The 14,343-nt window shown below is 42.0% G+C and overlaps 1 protein-coding gene across 1 annotated transcript in view; it reads left to right on the plus strand.

Annotated features, from left to right (window-relative positions):
• Positions 1-14,343, plus strand: part of ek1 (eph-like kinase 1) — a 206,055-nt gene that overhangs the window by 124,485 nt on the left and 67,227 nt on the right. The window contains exons 7-8 of the mRNA XM_060900022.1: positions 6,007-6,169; positions 11,363-11,471. Coding sequence (XP_060756005.1) covers positions 6,007-6,169; positions 11,363-11,471 — 272 coding nt within the window. The remainder of the gene's footprint in view (positions 1-6,006; positions 6,170-11,362; positions 11,472-14,343) is intronic.

Below are 14,343 nucleotides of genomic sequence, written 5' to 3' on the forward strand. Positions count from 1 at the left end.
ATGCACACCATTGTTGTTCAGTGTTCTCCTGATGGTGGACTCTTGAACATTAACATTAGCCAATGTGAGAGAGGCCTTCAGTTGCTTAGAAGTTACCCTGGGGTCCTTTGTGACCTCGCCGACTATTACACACCTTGCTCTTGGAGTGATCTTTGTTGGTTGACCACTCTTGGGGAGGGTAACAATGGTCTTGAATTTCCTCCATTTGTACACAATCTGTCTGACTGTGGATTGGTGGAGTCCAAACTCTTTAGAGATGGTTTTGTAACCTTTTCCAGCCTGATGAGCATCAATGCTTTTTCTGAGGTCCTCAGAAATCTCCTTTGTTCGTGCCATGATACACTTCCACAAACATGTGTTGTGAAGATCAGACTTTGATAGATCCCTGTTCTTTAAATAAAACAGGGTGCCCACTCACACCTGATTGTCATCCTATTGATTGAAAACACCTGACTCTAATTTCACCTTCAAATTTACTGCTAATCCTAGAGGTTCACATACTTTTGCCACTCACAGATATGTAATATCAGATCATTTTTCTCAATAAATAAATAACCAAGTATAATATTTTTGGCTCATTTGTTTAACTGGGTTCTCTTTATCTACTTTTAGGACTTGTGTGAAAATCTGATGATGTTTTAGATCATATTTATGCAGAAATATAGAAAATTCTAAAGGGTTCACAAACTTTCAAGCACCACTGTATATAATTTGTGCTGGATATTTTATTTGGCATTAATAAAAACATTTTAAGATGCCTAAATTTGCAGAGAGAGTCAGATTGCCAGATTGAGTGAGGAATGACATCTTAAATTTGCCATTGATCACCCTAACAGGAAATCCTTTGATCACTCTAATGACTCGCAGTTCACACCCAGCTAGCAAGAGAACCATGAGTGAAGTGATTTACTGCTTGTGTTAGTTTACAACTCTAATCAGAGAGACAGGTTACACAGTGACGGTAGGCTTGACTCAATGCTATCCCAGAAATCCTTCCTGTAATATGCAAATTTGGCTGTCCAATCAGAGGTGGTCAAATTTGCATATTACAGGAAGGATTTCTGGGATAGCATTGAGTCAAGCCTACCGTCACTGTGTAACCTGTCTCTCTGATTAGAGTTGTAGACTAACTCAAGCAGTAAATCAATTCACTTCTCTTACTAGCTCTGCTTTGCAATAAAAAACAAAAACACCATTGGTACAAAGCAAGCCCATTCACTTTTTTATGCTGATCAGAGAATTAAAATGGTTTCTCATGTGATAAAAATGTGTTATTTGCGATTAAATATTTTAATCGCTTGACAGCACTAATTATTATTATTATTATTATTATTATTAGAGACACTACATGCTGAATTCAGAAACAAGGTAAATAATAACGAATGTGAGCTGTAGATATTTATGCTCAAATCCACTCAAAGTAGGGGGTGGGGCACCATCACGCTGTGTCAAGACCAGAACTTTCCTGAGAAATAACGCGAACGTCTGCATCATGCGGGATTTGCGGGTGGGAGCGGGACAAAATATGGCAGGCGCGGGCAGGAGCGGGACTGAAAATCATAATTGTTTTGTGGGCGCGAGCGGGACTGAAAATCATAATTCTTTGCGGGCGGGAGCGTGACTGCACAATGAGGGTGCGGGCGGGAGCGGGACTGAAAAATCCGACCCGCGCAGACCTCTACCTAAAGGGATGATGATAATAATAATAATAATAATAATAATAATTTATTATTATTATTATTATTATTATGATTATTACAGACAGACAGGAACCCTATTGCAATGTCCTGGATGGGGGGGGACCCACAGTACTGAAACATACCCAGCGGTAAATACCAGCATTGTGAGACTAATCTGAGAATTCTAGCTTTGATAGTTCCTCAACTCCGCAACATCACTTGAGTTCATAATTGGTCTCAGCTAAAATTTGACCGCTTACTCATGACTACATGAAAGTAAAAACCTCCCTGCCCAGTTATTATTTGATTCCGACAGGATTTGAGTCTGGATGCACATAAGAAAACGAATATTATGCATTATAATCATAATGTGCATGCTGAATACTGCAGCATGTCATATACATGTCAGCACATGTGCTTCATTCTTCCTGGACTTCTGCACAAGTGACTGAAGAGGACAAGCAGGTCGTTTGTTTCAATCTTGTGAGATACTAGGGAGATGTATGCTGATTTTTATGATTTATGCAAATGATTATGGGCTATATAGCTTTGACAAAAAAGATCACAGATGAGCAGGCTTGGTAGCAGTGTATGTCCGCTTTCTTTGATGATTGGCCCATGGGCCACTTGGCTTGAGCCAAGGCTTATCAAACTCACCTGTTTATTACTGTTTTGGATTAGTAGCCTCAGAGTTTTACCATAGAGCAGGGGTGTCAAACCTGATCCATAAAGGGTCGTGTGGCTGCAGGTTTTCATTCCAGCCATGCAGCAGCACCCTGATTTGGCTTATTCAATCAACTGACACACCCACCCTTTAATCAAGGGTGGGTGTGGCTGCAAGTATTTGACTGTGTGAAGACAGTTCAGTTGATTGAATGAGCCAAGTCAGGTGTGCTGCTGCATGGCTGGAATGAAAACCTGCAGCCACAAGGCCCTTTATGGATCAGGTTTGACACCCCTGCCATAGAGGGTCTCCTGCCTGAAAAGATGCCACATGCCTCTGGTCAGGGCTCATCAAAGATGAAATGAATATCAGTCTATAAAATGTTAATGCAGACATTGGTGGTTAAACTTCAGGAAAAGAAAACAGGACTTTAAAACAGAGCCCTGTGATAACCTGGCGACTTGTCCAGGGTGTGCCCCGCCTCTCTCTAGTCAGCTGGGATAGGCTCCAGCTTGCCTGCGACCCTATAGAACAGGATAAGTGTCTACAGATAATAGATGGATGGATGGACTTTAAAACGGCTGTTCAGATACGGCACGGTGGTGTAAGTGGTTAGCACGGTCGCCTCACAGCAAGAAGGTTCTGGATAATTAGTTTTTCTTTTGTTTCAGACATGTAAAAGCTTTTTTACCTTTACCTGACATGTTTCGATGGTGTAACTTCCGTCTTCATCAGAGGGTGACCCTCTGATGAAGACGGAAGTTACACCATCGAAACATGTCAGGTAAAGGTAAAAAAGCTTTTACATGTCTGAAACAAAAGAATAACTAATTATTTTGATTTAAGAAGAAGACATAATGAACGTAATATATTTAAGAAGGTTCTGGGTTCGAGCCCAGCAGCCGGCGGGGGCCTTTCTATGTGGAGTTTGCATGTTCTCCCCGTGTCTGCGTGGGTTTCCTCCGGGTGCCCCGGTTTCCCCCACAATTCAAAGACATGCGATTAGGTTAATATGGGAAGTGCCCTTGAGCGAGGCACCTAACGCCCAACTGATCCCCGGGTGCTGTTAGCATAGCTGCCCACTGCTCTCGGTATGTGTGTGTGCTCATTGCTCGTGTGTGTACGCATGTGTGTTTTCACTGCTTCAGAGTTAAATGCAGAGAGGAATTTCACAAGTGTGTGATGAATAAAGTTGTGCTTTCTTTCTTTCTTTTCTAGGCTCAATGCTGTCTAATTATTTGTTTCAATCAGTGCTAGCTATGGCAAATAGAAAAAAAGTGCATTGCTGTGTGTGTGTGTGTGTGTGTTCTTGCATCAGTTTTATTTGTATAGCACAGGTGCGACAATTCAAGGTGCACTTTTTCAGTGAATACTAAGGTTAATACATGTTAATGCAGTGAATACATGCTGCAAACGCAGTTCTCTCTCTCGATACTGGCCAATCTTCTCATGTTGAAAATATCTTCCTTAATTTCGTGAATATATTCACTCTTGAATGCCTAGAAGTTTAATATATTCATCACTTGACGATAAACTATATACACTCACCAGCCACTTTAATAGGAACTTATTCTTGATTCTAAGGTTCCTGTTCTTGGCTGGAAGGTGTGGAACTTGATGTGTTCTTCTGCTGTTGCATGCTGAGATGCTTTTCTGCTCACCATGGTTGTAAAGAGTGATTATATGAGTTACTATATCCTTCCTGGCAGCTTGAACCAATCTGGCCATTTTCCTCTGACCTCTCTTATTAACAAGACATTTCCACCCACAGAACTGTCACTCACTCAATGTTTTTGTTTGTTTGTTTGTTTGTTTGTTTGTTTGTTTGTTTTTCGCACCATTCTGTGTAAACTCTAGAGACTGGTGTGTGTGTGTGTGTGTGTGTGTGTGTGTGTGTGTGTGTGTGAAAACCCCAGGAGATCAGCAGTTTCTGAAATACTCAAACCAGTCCATTTGGCTCAAACCGACACCCATGTCACAGTGAAAGTCACACTTTGAGATCACAATTTTTCCCATTCTGATGTTTGACGTGAACATTAACTGAAGCTCTTCATTTGTATCTGCATGACTTTATGCATTGTGCTGCTTTCAAGGGATCGGCTGATTAGAGAACTGCATAAAACTGCAGGTGGATGGGTGTTCCTAATAAAGTGGCCACTGTGTGAATATATGTCAGATAACGGAATCCAGGGACACATGTCCGCCCAGGGGCATTTTGAGTTGACAGATTCAGAAAGTACAGTTTCTAAGCTTTCCAATGATGCCTTCCCTGTGGAGATCTGACAATATTTGAAGAATGTGTGGCCTTTTGAAAGTGCATACCTCTTAAAACAGAAAAGGGAGAAAATCGCCCTCAAAGTTTTCCATCTCAGCTACTCTGGCTGCAGGGAGGGCACATAATGGTGCTCATTTGCATGACATTAAGGAAAGCCCTACCCCCCTACTAGTTAGCACGATACTACTTTCATGTAAACAAAGATCACCACGTCAATTTTCCTTCCATGCAAAGTATGCCCAACACAATTATGAAGTACAAAAATGAGTCCTAAAGTATACTTTAACGTTTTGTGGTTGAAAAGTTACTCTCACCGTTAGAAAGAAAGATAGATAGCACGATGATGACACAACTAACACAATGCTAGTTTCATGTAACCAAACCACAACACTCTCCGTTACATGCAAAAATAACCACACAGCCTTAGATTAATAAACTTACCCCATCAGAAAGAGAAACGTCGCCTTGCACACATCAATGCCTCCGATGGAATGTAGTCCTAGAACACTTGGTTACGTTTTTTTTTTCTAGAAATGGTCATCTCCGATGTAAATACCGTGTGTCTGTTTGCTTCGCGGTGTTTCAGCTCCTCTGCGCTCTGTTTAGCTTGCTCATTCCATAGTGAAATTACATGCCTGTATGCAGCTTAAGTAGCCACGAGCTCAGCTCGTCTCATACAGCTGATTCGCGAAAAAAAAAAGACTTAAATCATGTGAATGGCCCATATGGTAATTTACCCACACCCCCCAGCAGGCTACAGTCCTGACAAAAACGAGACAATTTGCAACAAAAAATTTATGCTTTTCCAACAAAACAATCTATTATCTGAAATACTGATTGCATTCTTCAAGATCTCAACTTGCACATGATGGAAAAAAATGAATCACAAATTTTGAAAAAAAAATGCTGCTTTTGCGATTTATCTCGGATTCGTTTCGGCCGACATGCGGCCCGGGATTCGGTGAGGTGTCACATATTATATTGTCTATCTTGAAAAAAGTGTCAAAAATGTGCAAAATACCATCATCATATGTTAGTTTTGGTGTCTCATTTGGTTGATATAAACTCTTCCATTTAATGTTCTTATGTGACACATTATCTCATGGATAGGACTCCATAAGATGGATAGGATAGGACTCGAATACCCAGCCACTGGGCTTGCACAAGCTAGTGTATACTTAGTGCCGGACCCAAACCCGATGGATTGGGGAGGGTTGCATCAGGAAGGGCATCCTGTGTACAAACCGATGCCAAATCAAATATGCGGATCATCATGATCCGCTGTAGTGCTCCCTATTGTGAGCAGCCAAAAGAAGATGATAAAGGAAAAACAATTTAGTGTATAATGAACAAGTGGTTATATTTCTCTTTCTGTTTGACTTGTTTAGAATCAGCGAGACCAAAACTACACAGTGCTGAAAACCAAATCCAACATCATGACTGTGGAGGGCCTGAAGCCAGGTACCATTTACGTGTTCAGGGTTCGTGCTCACACTGATGGAGGCTATGGCAACTATGAAGGAGAGATTGAGCTGGAGACAAGGCATGAAGGTGAGTGCTAGCTACAATCTACACATACCCCAATATTTTATTTATTCATTTTTGTTAAGGTATGTTACTATTTCATGTCTGCATGGGTTTACTCTGGGTGCTCCGGTCCCCCCTGTAGTTCAGAGACATCCAGATTAGGTAAAATACCCAGCCACTGGGGTTGCACAAACCAGTGCATATTTAGTGCCGGTCCCAAGCCCGAATAGATTGGGGAGGTTTGCGTCAGGAAGGGTATCTGGTGTAAAAACTATGCCAAATCAAATGTGTAACACATCTGCTGTGGCGACCCCTAAAGGGAGCAGCCAAAAGAAGAAGAAAAAGATGTTACTATTTCGTAATGTCTCTCATTTCAGGAGGCATTAAGAAGTTTAAGCTCTTCATTGTTGTCTATGTTTTCACGCCATCTTCTCAGTCTGGTTTTTCCCTGTCCTTCTACTCTGTTTTGTTATGTCTCACAGCATACATAGCTGGGGCAAAGACATCATTAAAAACCACTGAGGGAGTTAACAATGATTGATAGACTGCAGCTTTTTTTCATCATTTCTCAAAAGATTTTCAGTCCCCCCTGGCTCCTTGTGGAACAAGGCCAAGCATAGGTCACTGTCGATCTTTTTTTTTTTTCCTTTCTTTCTTTTCAGTGAAAACAACACAGTGCTTGACACAGTTAACCTCAGACAATTGTGAAATATTTATGAATTGATGACATCTTGTCACCAAACTCATTTAATCCCTAGAGGCACACACACCATGCTGCAATTGGTTCTTTTTTCTGAAGTACGTGAAGATTTCTTTTTTTTTTTCCAGTCTCCCTTGCGTGATTAAGGATTTTGAGTAGGTATAGCAGGTCCCATGCAGTGACTAAACAATAGCAACAATATCTGCTTTTTAACCCACATACACCATATGCTGCTTTCTGTTATAATCATTATGGGAAGACAATTACATGTAAAAGCAAATAGTTATGATCTTGTTATGCCTTCTTTGAAAGAGGTTTAATTTCATAAATGTTAACTACATTATTTACTGAATTTTTATAATGAAAATTGGCTCTGAATTTAGCAGAATTTTGGCCTTATTATTATTATTATTATTATTATTTCATTTTCAGGTAAATCAAAACCCCTTTTTTAATTTAGCATGGCTCGCCACATTTTCTTTCAGCTAATTGTTTTCTCTCCATAATTCCTGATGCATATCCTTTTCTTTCTCTCTCTACTTATTTTGGAGCACATGTAATGCCTTGTGAAGTGCACCAAGCTATTTTCCATATTGCCCATGGAGCACATGATGCTAATTGAACTGGGTAACTTTTTTTTTTTTTTAATCTAATGCATGTATATGTAATCTGAGGATCGCAGTTGAGGCACAGTTGAAGTACTCAACAGATTATGCTGCTGAGCCATCTCTGTAGATCATCAGAACCTCTTGCATGGATGTTTTAAAGCCTAATAAATTGCATACTGTAACTCTGACCCATAGTAGGTGTAGTAACAATTTCAATGATTAGAATTAGATTAGATAAAACTTTATTGATCCCTTTGGGCGGGTTCCCTCAGGGAAATTAAGATTCCAACAGCATCATTACAGATAAACAGAGAAGAAAAATAGAGAAAAACATTGAGAACTTAAGTATTTACATATACAAATATAAAAAGAATAAGATATGGGGGAGGGGAGAAGGGGGGTGGTGGCAGGAGAGATATTGTACTTTATATTGCACATTATATTGCACATTGTCTGGTATTGCTTATTGTTAGGCTAGGCTACTGCTTCTTCCCATCCTCTGTCCTCCTGTTACCCCTCCTCCCCCCCAGAGAAGAGTTGTACAGTCTGATGGAATGATGGACAAAGGAGTTTTTAAGTCTGTTCGTCCTGCACTTGGGAAGGAGCATTCTGTCACTGAACAGGCTCCTCTGGTTGCTGATGATGGTGTGCAGAGGGTGACTGGCATTGTCCATGATGTTCAATAGTTTGTCCATAGATCTCTTCTCTGCCACCGTCACCAGAGAGTCCAGCTTCATGCTGACCACAGAGCCGGCCTGCCTGATTAATTTGTCCAGCCTGGATGTGTCCTTCTTGAATGTGCTGCCCCCCCAGCACACCACGGTGTAAAACAGGACACTGGCGACCACAGACTGATAGAACATCCACAGGAGTTTCCTGCAGATGTTAAAGGACCGCAGCCTCCTAAGGAAGTATAGCCTGCTCTGTCCCTTCCTGTATAAGTGTTTGGTGTTGCAAGTCCAGTCCAGCTTGCTGTCCAGCCACAGCCCGAGGTACTTGTAGGAATCCACAGCCTCCACCTCAACTCCCTCGATCAGAACTGGTCGTGACCTTGGTCTGGACCTCCCAAAGTCAATGACCAGCTCCTTTGTCTTCGAGGTGTTGAGCTGCAGATGGTTCCTGTTGCACCACACAGCAAAGTCCCTCACCAGGCTCCTATACTCATCCTCTCTGTCGTCACTGATATACCCAATGATGGCTGTGTTATCAGCAAACTTCTGAATGTGACACAGCTCCGAGTTGTAGCAGAAGTCTGCGGTGTACAGGGTGAAGAGAAGAGGGGCCAGCACCGTGCCCTGGGGTGCTCCGGTGCTGCTAATCACAGTGTCAGATGTGATGTCCTTCAGCCTGACATACTGCAGCCTGTCAGTGAGGTAGCTGGAGATCCAGGTGACCAGGCAGGGGTCCATTCTCATCCTGTTCAGTCTGTCCTGAAGCAATAGGGGTTGGATGGTGTTGAAGGCACTCGAGAAGTCCAAGAAGAGGATCCTCACTGTGCCATTTCCCTTATCCAGATGCGAGTGGGCTCGGTGTAGCAGGTAGAGGATGGCGTCTTCCACACCGACACCTGCCTAGTACGCAAACTGCAGACAGTTCTGGGCATGTTGTACCTGGGGTCTGAGGAGGCTGAGGAAGAGCCGCTCCAATGTCTTCATCAGATGTGAAGTGAGTGCCACCGGTCGGAAGTTGTTCAGCTCGCTGGGCCGATTCTTTTTGGGAACTGGAACGATACATGATGTCTTCCAGAGGGTGGGCACTCTCCCCAGCTGCAGGCTAAGGTTGAAGATGCATTGGAGTGGTTCACCCAGTTCAGCAGCACAGGTCTTCAGTAGTTGGGGACACACCTTGTCCAGGCCTGCTGCTTTCCTGGGGTGAAGCTTCCTCAGTTGACCTCTGACCTGGTCTGCAGTAATGCATGGAGGAGTCTGTGTTGAGGTGGGGGAGGAGGGGGCTGCTGTGATGACTGGGGGGAGATGTGTTGAGGGAAGGAGAGATGGCTGCAGTGAGGGAGAGGGTGGGGGGATGTGGGCTGGTTGAACCGATTGAAAAAGTCATTCAACTCATTCGCCCCCTCTCCTGCCCCCTCAATGACTCTGGTCTTTGTATTGTGGCCTGTGATGGTTTTCCCACCTTCCCAGACCTCCCTCATGCTGTTCTCCTTCAGCTTCTGCTCCACCTTTCTCCTGTAGCTGTCCTTAGCTTCCCTCACGCAGCATTTTACCTCCTGCTGTGCTGCTTTCATTGCCTCCCTATCCCTGCTCCTGAAGGCGGCCTTCTTCCTGTTGAGGACAGCTTTGACTTCTTGTGTTACCCATGGCTTGTTATTAGGGTAACACCATACAGTTTTAGCGGGGGAGACCACGTCTGCGCAGAAGTTAAGGTAATCCGTCAGACAGTGTGTCAGCCCCTCTATGTCCTCACAGTGTGGGCTAAGCAGCACATCCCAGTCTGTGATATCATAACAGTCCCTGAGGGCATCTTCCATTTCAGGGGACCACCTCCTGATGGAGCTAGTTGTTACAGGCTGCCTTTGAACCAGGGGAGTGTACTTCGGCTGTAGAAGAACCAGGTTGTGGTCAGACTTCCCTAGTGGGTGGAGGGGTGTGACTCTGTATGCATCCCTCACATTAGCATACAGCAAGTCAATTGTCCTGTTGTTCCTTGTTGGACAATCCACAGCCTGGCAAAAAGCAGCCAAAGTAGAGTCCAAAGTAGCATGATTAAAATCCCCAGAAATGATAAATGCCTCAGGGTGCTGTGTCTGCAGCCTTGCTGTGACAGAGTGAATCCTCTCACATGCAGTGTCTGCGTCTGCCCTCGGCGGGATGTAAACACAGATGGTGATTATGTGACTGAACTCCCTTGCCAGATAATATGGCCGCAGGCTAACAGCTAGCAGCTCCAAGTCCGGGCAACACACAACTGTCTTTATGGAGATATGTCCCGGGTTACACCAGCAGTTGTTAACATAAATAATGAGTCCCCCACCTTTGCTTTTCCCACATGTTAGTGTCTCTGTTGGCTCTCACAGCAGTGAATCCCCGCAGGTCCACGTTAGCATCTCTCAAATAAGTGAGAAAACTGGCTCCTGGTTGTGTGTTAAAGTTAAATATATCCATGTTATATAGTAAAACACACTATGTCTTTGTAAGAAGAGCAGAAAAGTAAAAGGTGGAAAAAGAGGTTTAAAGAGCTAAAAACTACAGACCTACTGGAGAGGCAGCCGTCTCACACAGCACCCATACGTAATATATATGTACCAAACTATTACATACGTTTGAGCAAGTCATACTTCCTAAGCTACTGATTGTGAAATTAAATCAAATTTGCAGTGATTAATGTGCACCACAAGGTCTTATTCATGCAACAATATTCTATTGCTGTTGTATTCTATTGTCTACTAATGCAGCAATATAAAATGTATTAGAATTTTTTTCCAGTGTTAACCATCTTGACATCTATAAAGCATTGTATACTAAGTGTTTTTTTTTTCTCATTTTTAAATTGACTCTTTTTATACTTGACAGCAAATGACAAACGTTCTGATTTCCTTCTTCAGTCTGCATTTTCTGTATTTTGATTTTGGGTGGTCTAGGTGTTAGAGAACAAAACCCTCAGAGGCATGAAGTAAGTAATTATGACAATCTTAAAAGCCTAGAAAATTTACGCAAGCAGCTGCTCAGCTAAACTCTGAATACGAATAACTTTTCCAGCATAAAATGTTGATGTCACTTTTGGACTTAAGTTGCCGACTCTAAATATGGCCCATAAAATATAAGTGTTCAATGTTTTATACTCAGTATTACAAGTCACAGAATGAAAAAGTAAGCATGGGTGTAATGTATGATCACCACTGTTAATTCTTTTTTTTTTTTTTTTAATGGTCACTCTGTCTTTTTTTTCCAACAGACATGTTGGCAGTGGGAGATCCAAACCAGAAGACCATCTTGGCTGTGTCCATTGCTGCTGGTGTAGTACTCCTCATCCTTCTTGTGGTCTGCTTTGTGGTCAGTGGCAGGTAAGAGGCTTTGGACTTAAAATTTTTGCAGAAATACAACTGAATTATTTTTAGCGAGATAGAGCTGGTCTTTTAATTTGGAGTTTCTTTAAAAAAAGGCTATGACAGCTTCTCTTGCGGAGTTTAAGAAAAAGATGAAAGCCTCTTTGTTTAGCTTGGTTAGTGCCTACTATCTTGGGGAGAAAGAAAAACATTAAAGATTGTTTTAATGCTGGCAAAATGAGTAGACTGGAGAAATACCAAGTGGGAGAAGTTAAAGCAAGCATACGATCAGAAGCTGGATTTTACAGACCAGAGTAAAAAGTCTAAGAGAAAAAGAAAGTGCTCTGCTAAAAATTGGAAAAGTCCATGATTGCAGAGAATAATCCATGGAGATGAAAGCAAACACTTGAGAAGCCAAATGAAAGAACAAGCGAGTGTTCCTACAGCACTGACAATAACAGAGGTCATTAAATGAAAAATAAATTAAAATGATCAGAAGGAAGAAGTAGACAGAGGGGGAAAATGGACACACAATACAGAAAACTGTTTAGATAACACCATAGGAGGATCAGCTTTTGATATATTTTCAACTGATCAAAGAGCAGGACATCATACCTTTATTCTTTGTCCTTCAAAGGATATCTGAACACATTCAAATTTTGAGTGTCTGTTTTGGTTTCATGAGGTGGCTTTCTAACCTGCTCTTGATGTACAGTTACCATCTTTCTTATCATATCTGTGCAAAAAAAAAAGGGCTCTATACGATCACATAATACTGTGTTTTGTCATTGAGGAACTGTGTGTGTGTGTGTACATGTACAGATGCTTGTGGAAAGACGCTTATGGAAGCAATATACAAAAGGCTTAATTTCTGTTCTCTTGGAGCAGAAAGTTTCACATTGCAGCTTTGACATTAATGCAGTGTGACTGGCTTTAGAGTAATGCACAGGCCACTGTAATGGAATTGAAGGAAAAGCCAAACACTTTAACTGCATTTCTTGCTTTGGCACAGAATTATATAATAGGTATGGTCTGGATTTAGCTGGATATTTCACATGTAGTATCCAAAGTTTTTTAGCTATTTTGATGAGAAGAGAGTAGCCTTAATCAGGGGTGGCCGGGGGGGTCTTGGCCCCGCCTTGGCCACCCCAGGGCCGGACAAAAAAATTTATAAAACCGATATGTCCCACAAAATGTTAGTTCCGCCCGCTGGATTTTTGTTCCACCTATTTGGTTTCTGCGGGGATGCATATTACCGTAGCACATAAACATTTCGCGCGTTCAAGCAGCAGGTGGTATCAGATAGTCATGCTCTCGTCCAACAACTGAACAACCTACGAACTACGTGAACGTGCGATTAATTTGGGATGCAAGTTATTCATCTCTTATACTCTCAAGTTTTCTCACTTTGTAGACATACAGTTACAATTCTGTCCTCCGACAATTCAGAGTTCCAGAAATCTCCACTTTGCTCTGAGTTTTCGAAAGTATCCGTTTTCAGTGACTGAAATCTTAGTTTACATGTAAATGCAACCATATAGATATCTGGCTACAGTGGGATTTGTGCTGTGTGCACACATAGATACTAGATAGATAGAAAGCAAAACGTCGGTGGTTTTCGATTGTATGACTCAAAAGAGAAAATTACGTCAGCAAGTTAGCTGTCTGTGAATCACTTTGCTCACTCTAACTGCAGAATACAACTTTTAATGTTTGTCTGTTACATGAAAATATAGAGATGTTGTGTTACTGGTGGGAGTACACATTGATTAATAATTATCACACTCATACATACAACACTCATGTATTCTCTCAACACACACTCTCCCCCTACCCCTCTCTCTCTCTCACACACACACACACACACACACACACACACACACACACACACACACACACACACACACACACACCACTCATGCACCACATTTCTATATTTACATGTAACACACTCATACACAACACTTATGCACTCTCTTAACACACTGTCTATCTCACTCTCACACACACACACACACACACACACACACACACACACACACACACACACACACACAATTTGTGCACTACATTTCTATATTTACATGTAACATTCATACGCTCTCAACACAGACACACAACTCATGCACTAAATTTTTATATTTAAATGTAACACTCATGCACTGTCTTAACTCTCTCTCTCTCTCTCACTCGTATATGAACACATACTTCACTCTCTTAACACACACTGTCTTTCTCTCACTCACTATGAGATACAACTCATGCACTCTCAACACACACCCTCTCTTACACACACACACACACACACACACACACACCACTCATGCACACTACATTTCTATATTTACATGTAACACACTCACTGGTATACACACCACTCATGCACTCTGAACACACACTCACCCACTCACCACCCATGCACTACATTTCTATATTCACATATAACACACACAACACTCATGCACTCTGAACACACTCTCTCTCTCTCTCTCTCTCTCTCTCTCTCTCTCTCTCTCTCTCTCTCTCTCTCTCTCTCACACACACACACACACACACACACACACACACACACACACACACACACCACTCATGCACTACACCTCATCTATGTCATGTGCTCCATCAGTGTAACACTTTCACTCACTCACGCACACGCGCAGACACACAAACACATTTTGTAACTCAACACATTTAATTTGTACAGTACTTGCAATGGACAATATCACATGTTGTAAGTGTTTACATACCGTATGTTGTATGTATGAGTTAAGTATACAAGTACTTTCCTTTTCCTGAGCAAAGCACTCTTTATTCAAGCCTGACTAATATCCTTACTACTTCCCAGGTGCCTGGGACAGGTGATCTTTTAGTTTTTACTTTTGCATTTTAG

This window comes from Neoarius graeffei, chromosome 19 (assembly GCF_027579695.1).
Source record: "Neoarius graeffei isolate fNeoGra1 chromosome 19, fNeoGra1.pri, whole genome shotgun sequence".
Lineage (NCBI taxonomy): Eukaryota > Metazoa > Chordata > Actinopteri > Siluriformes > Ariidae > Neoarius > Neoarius graeffei.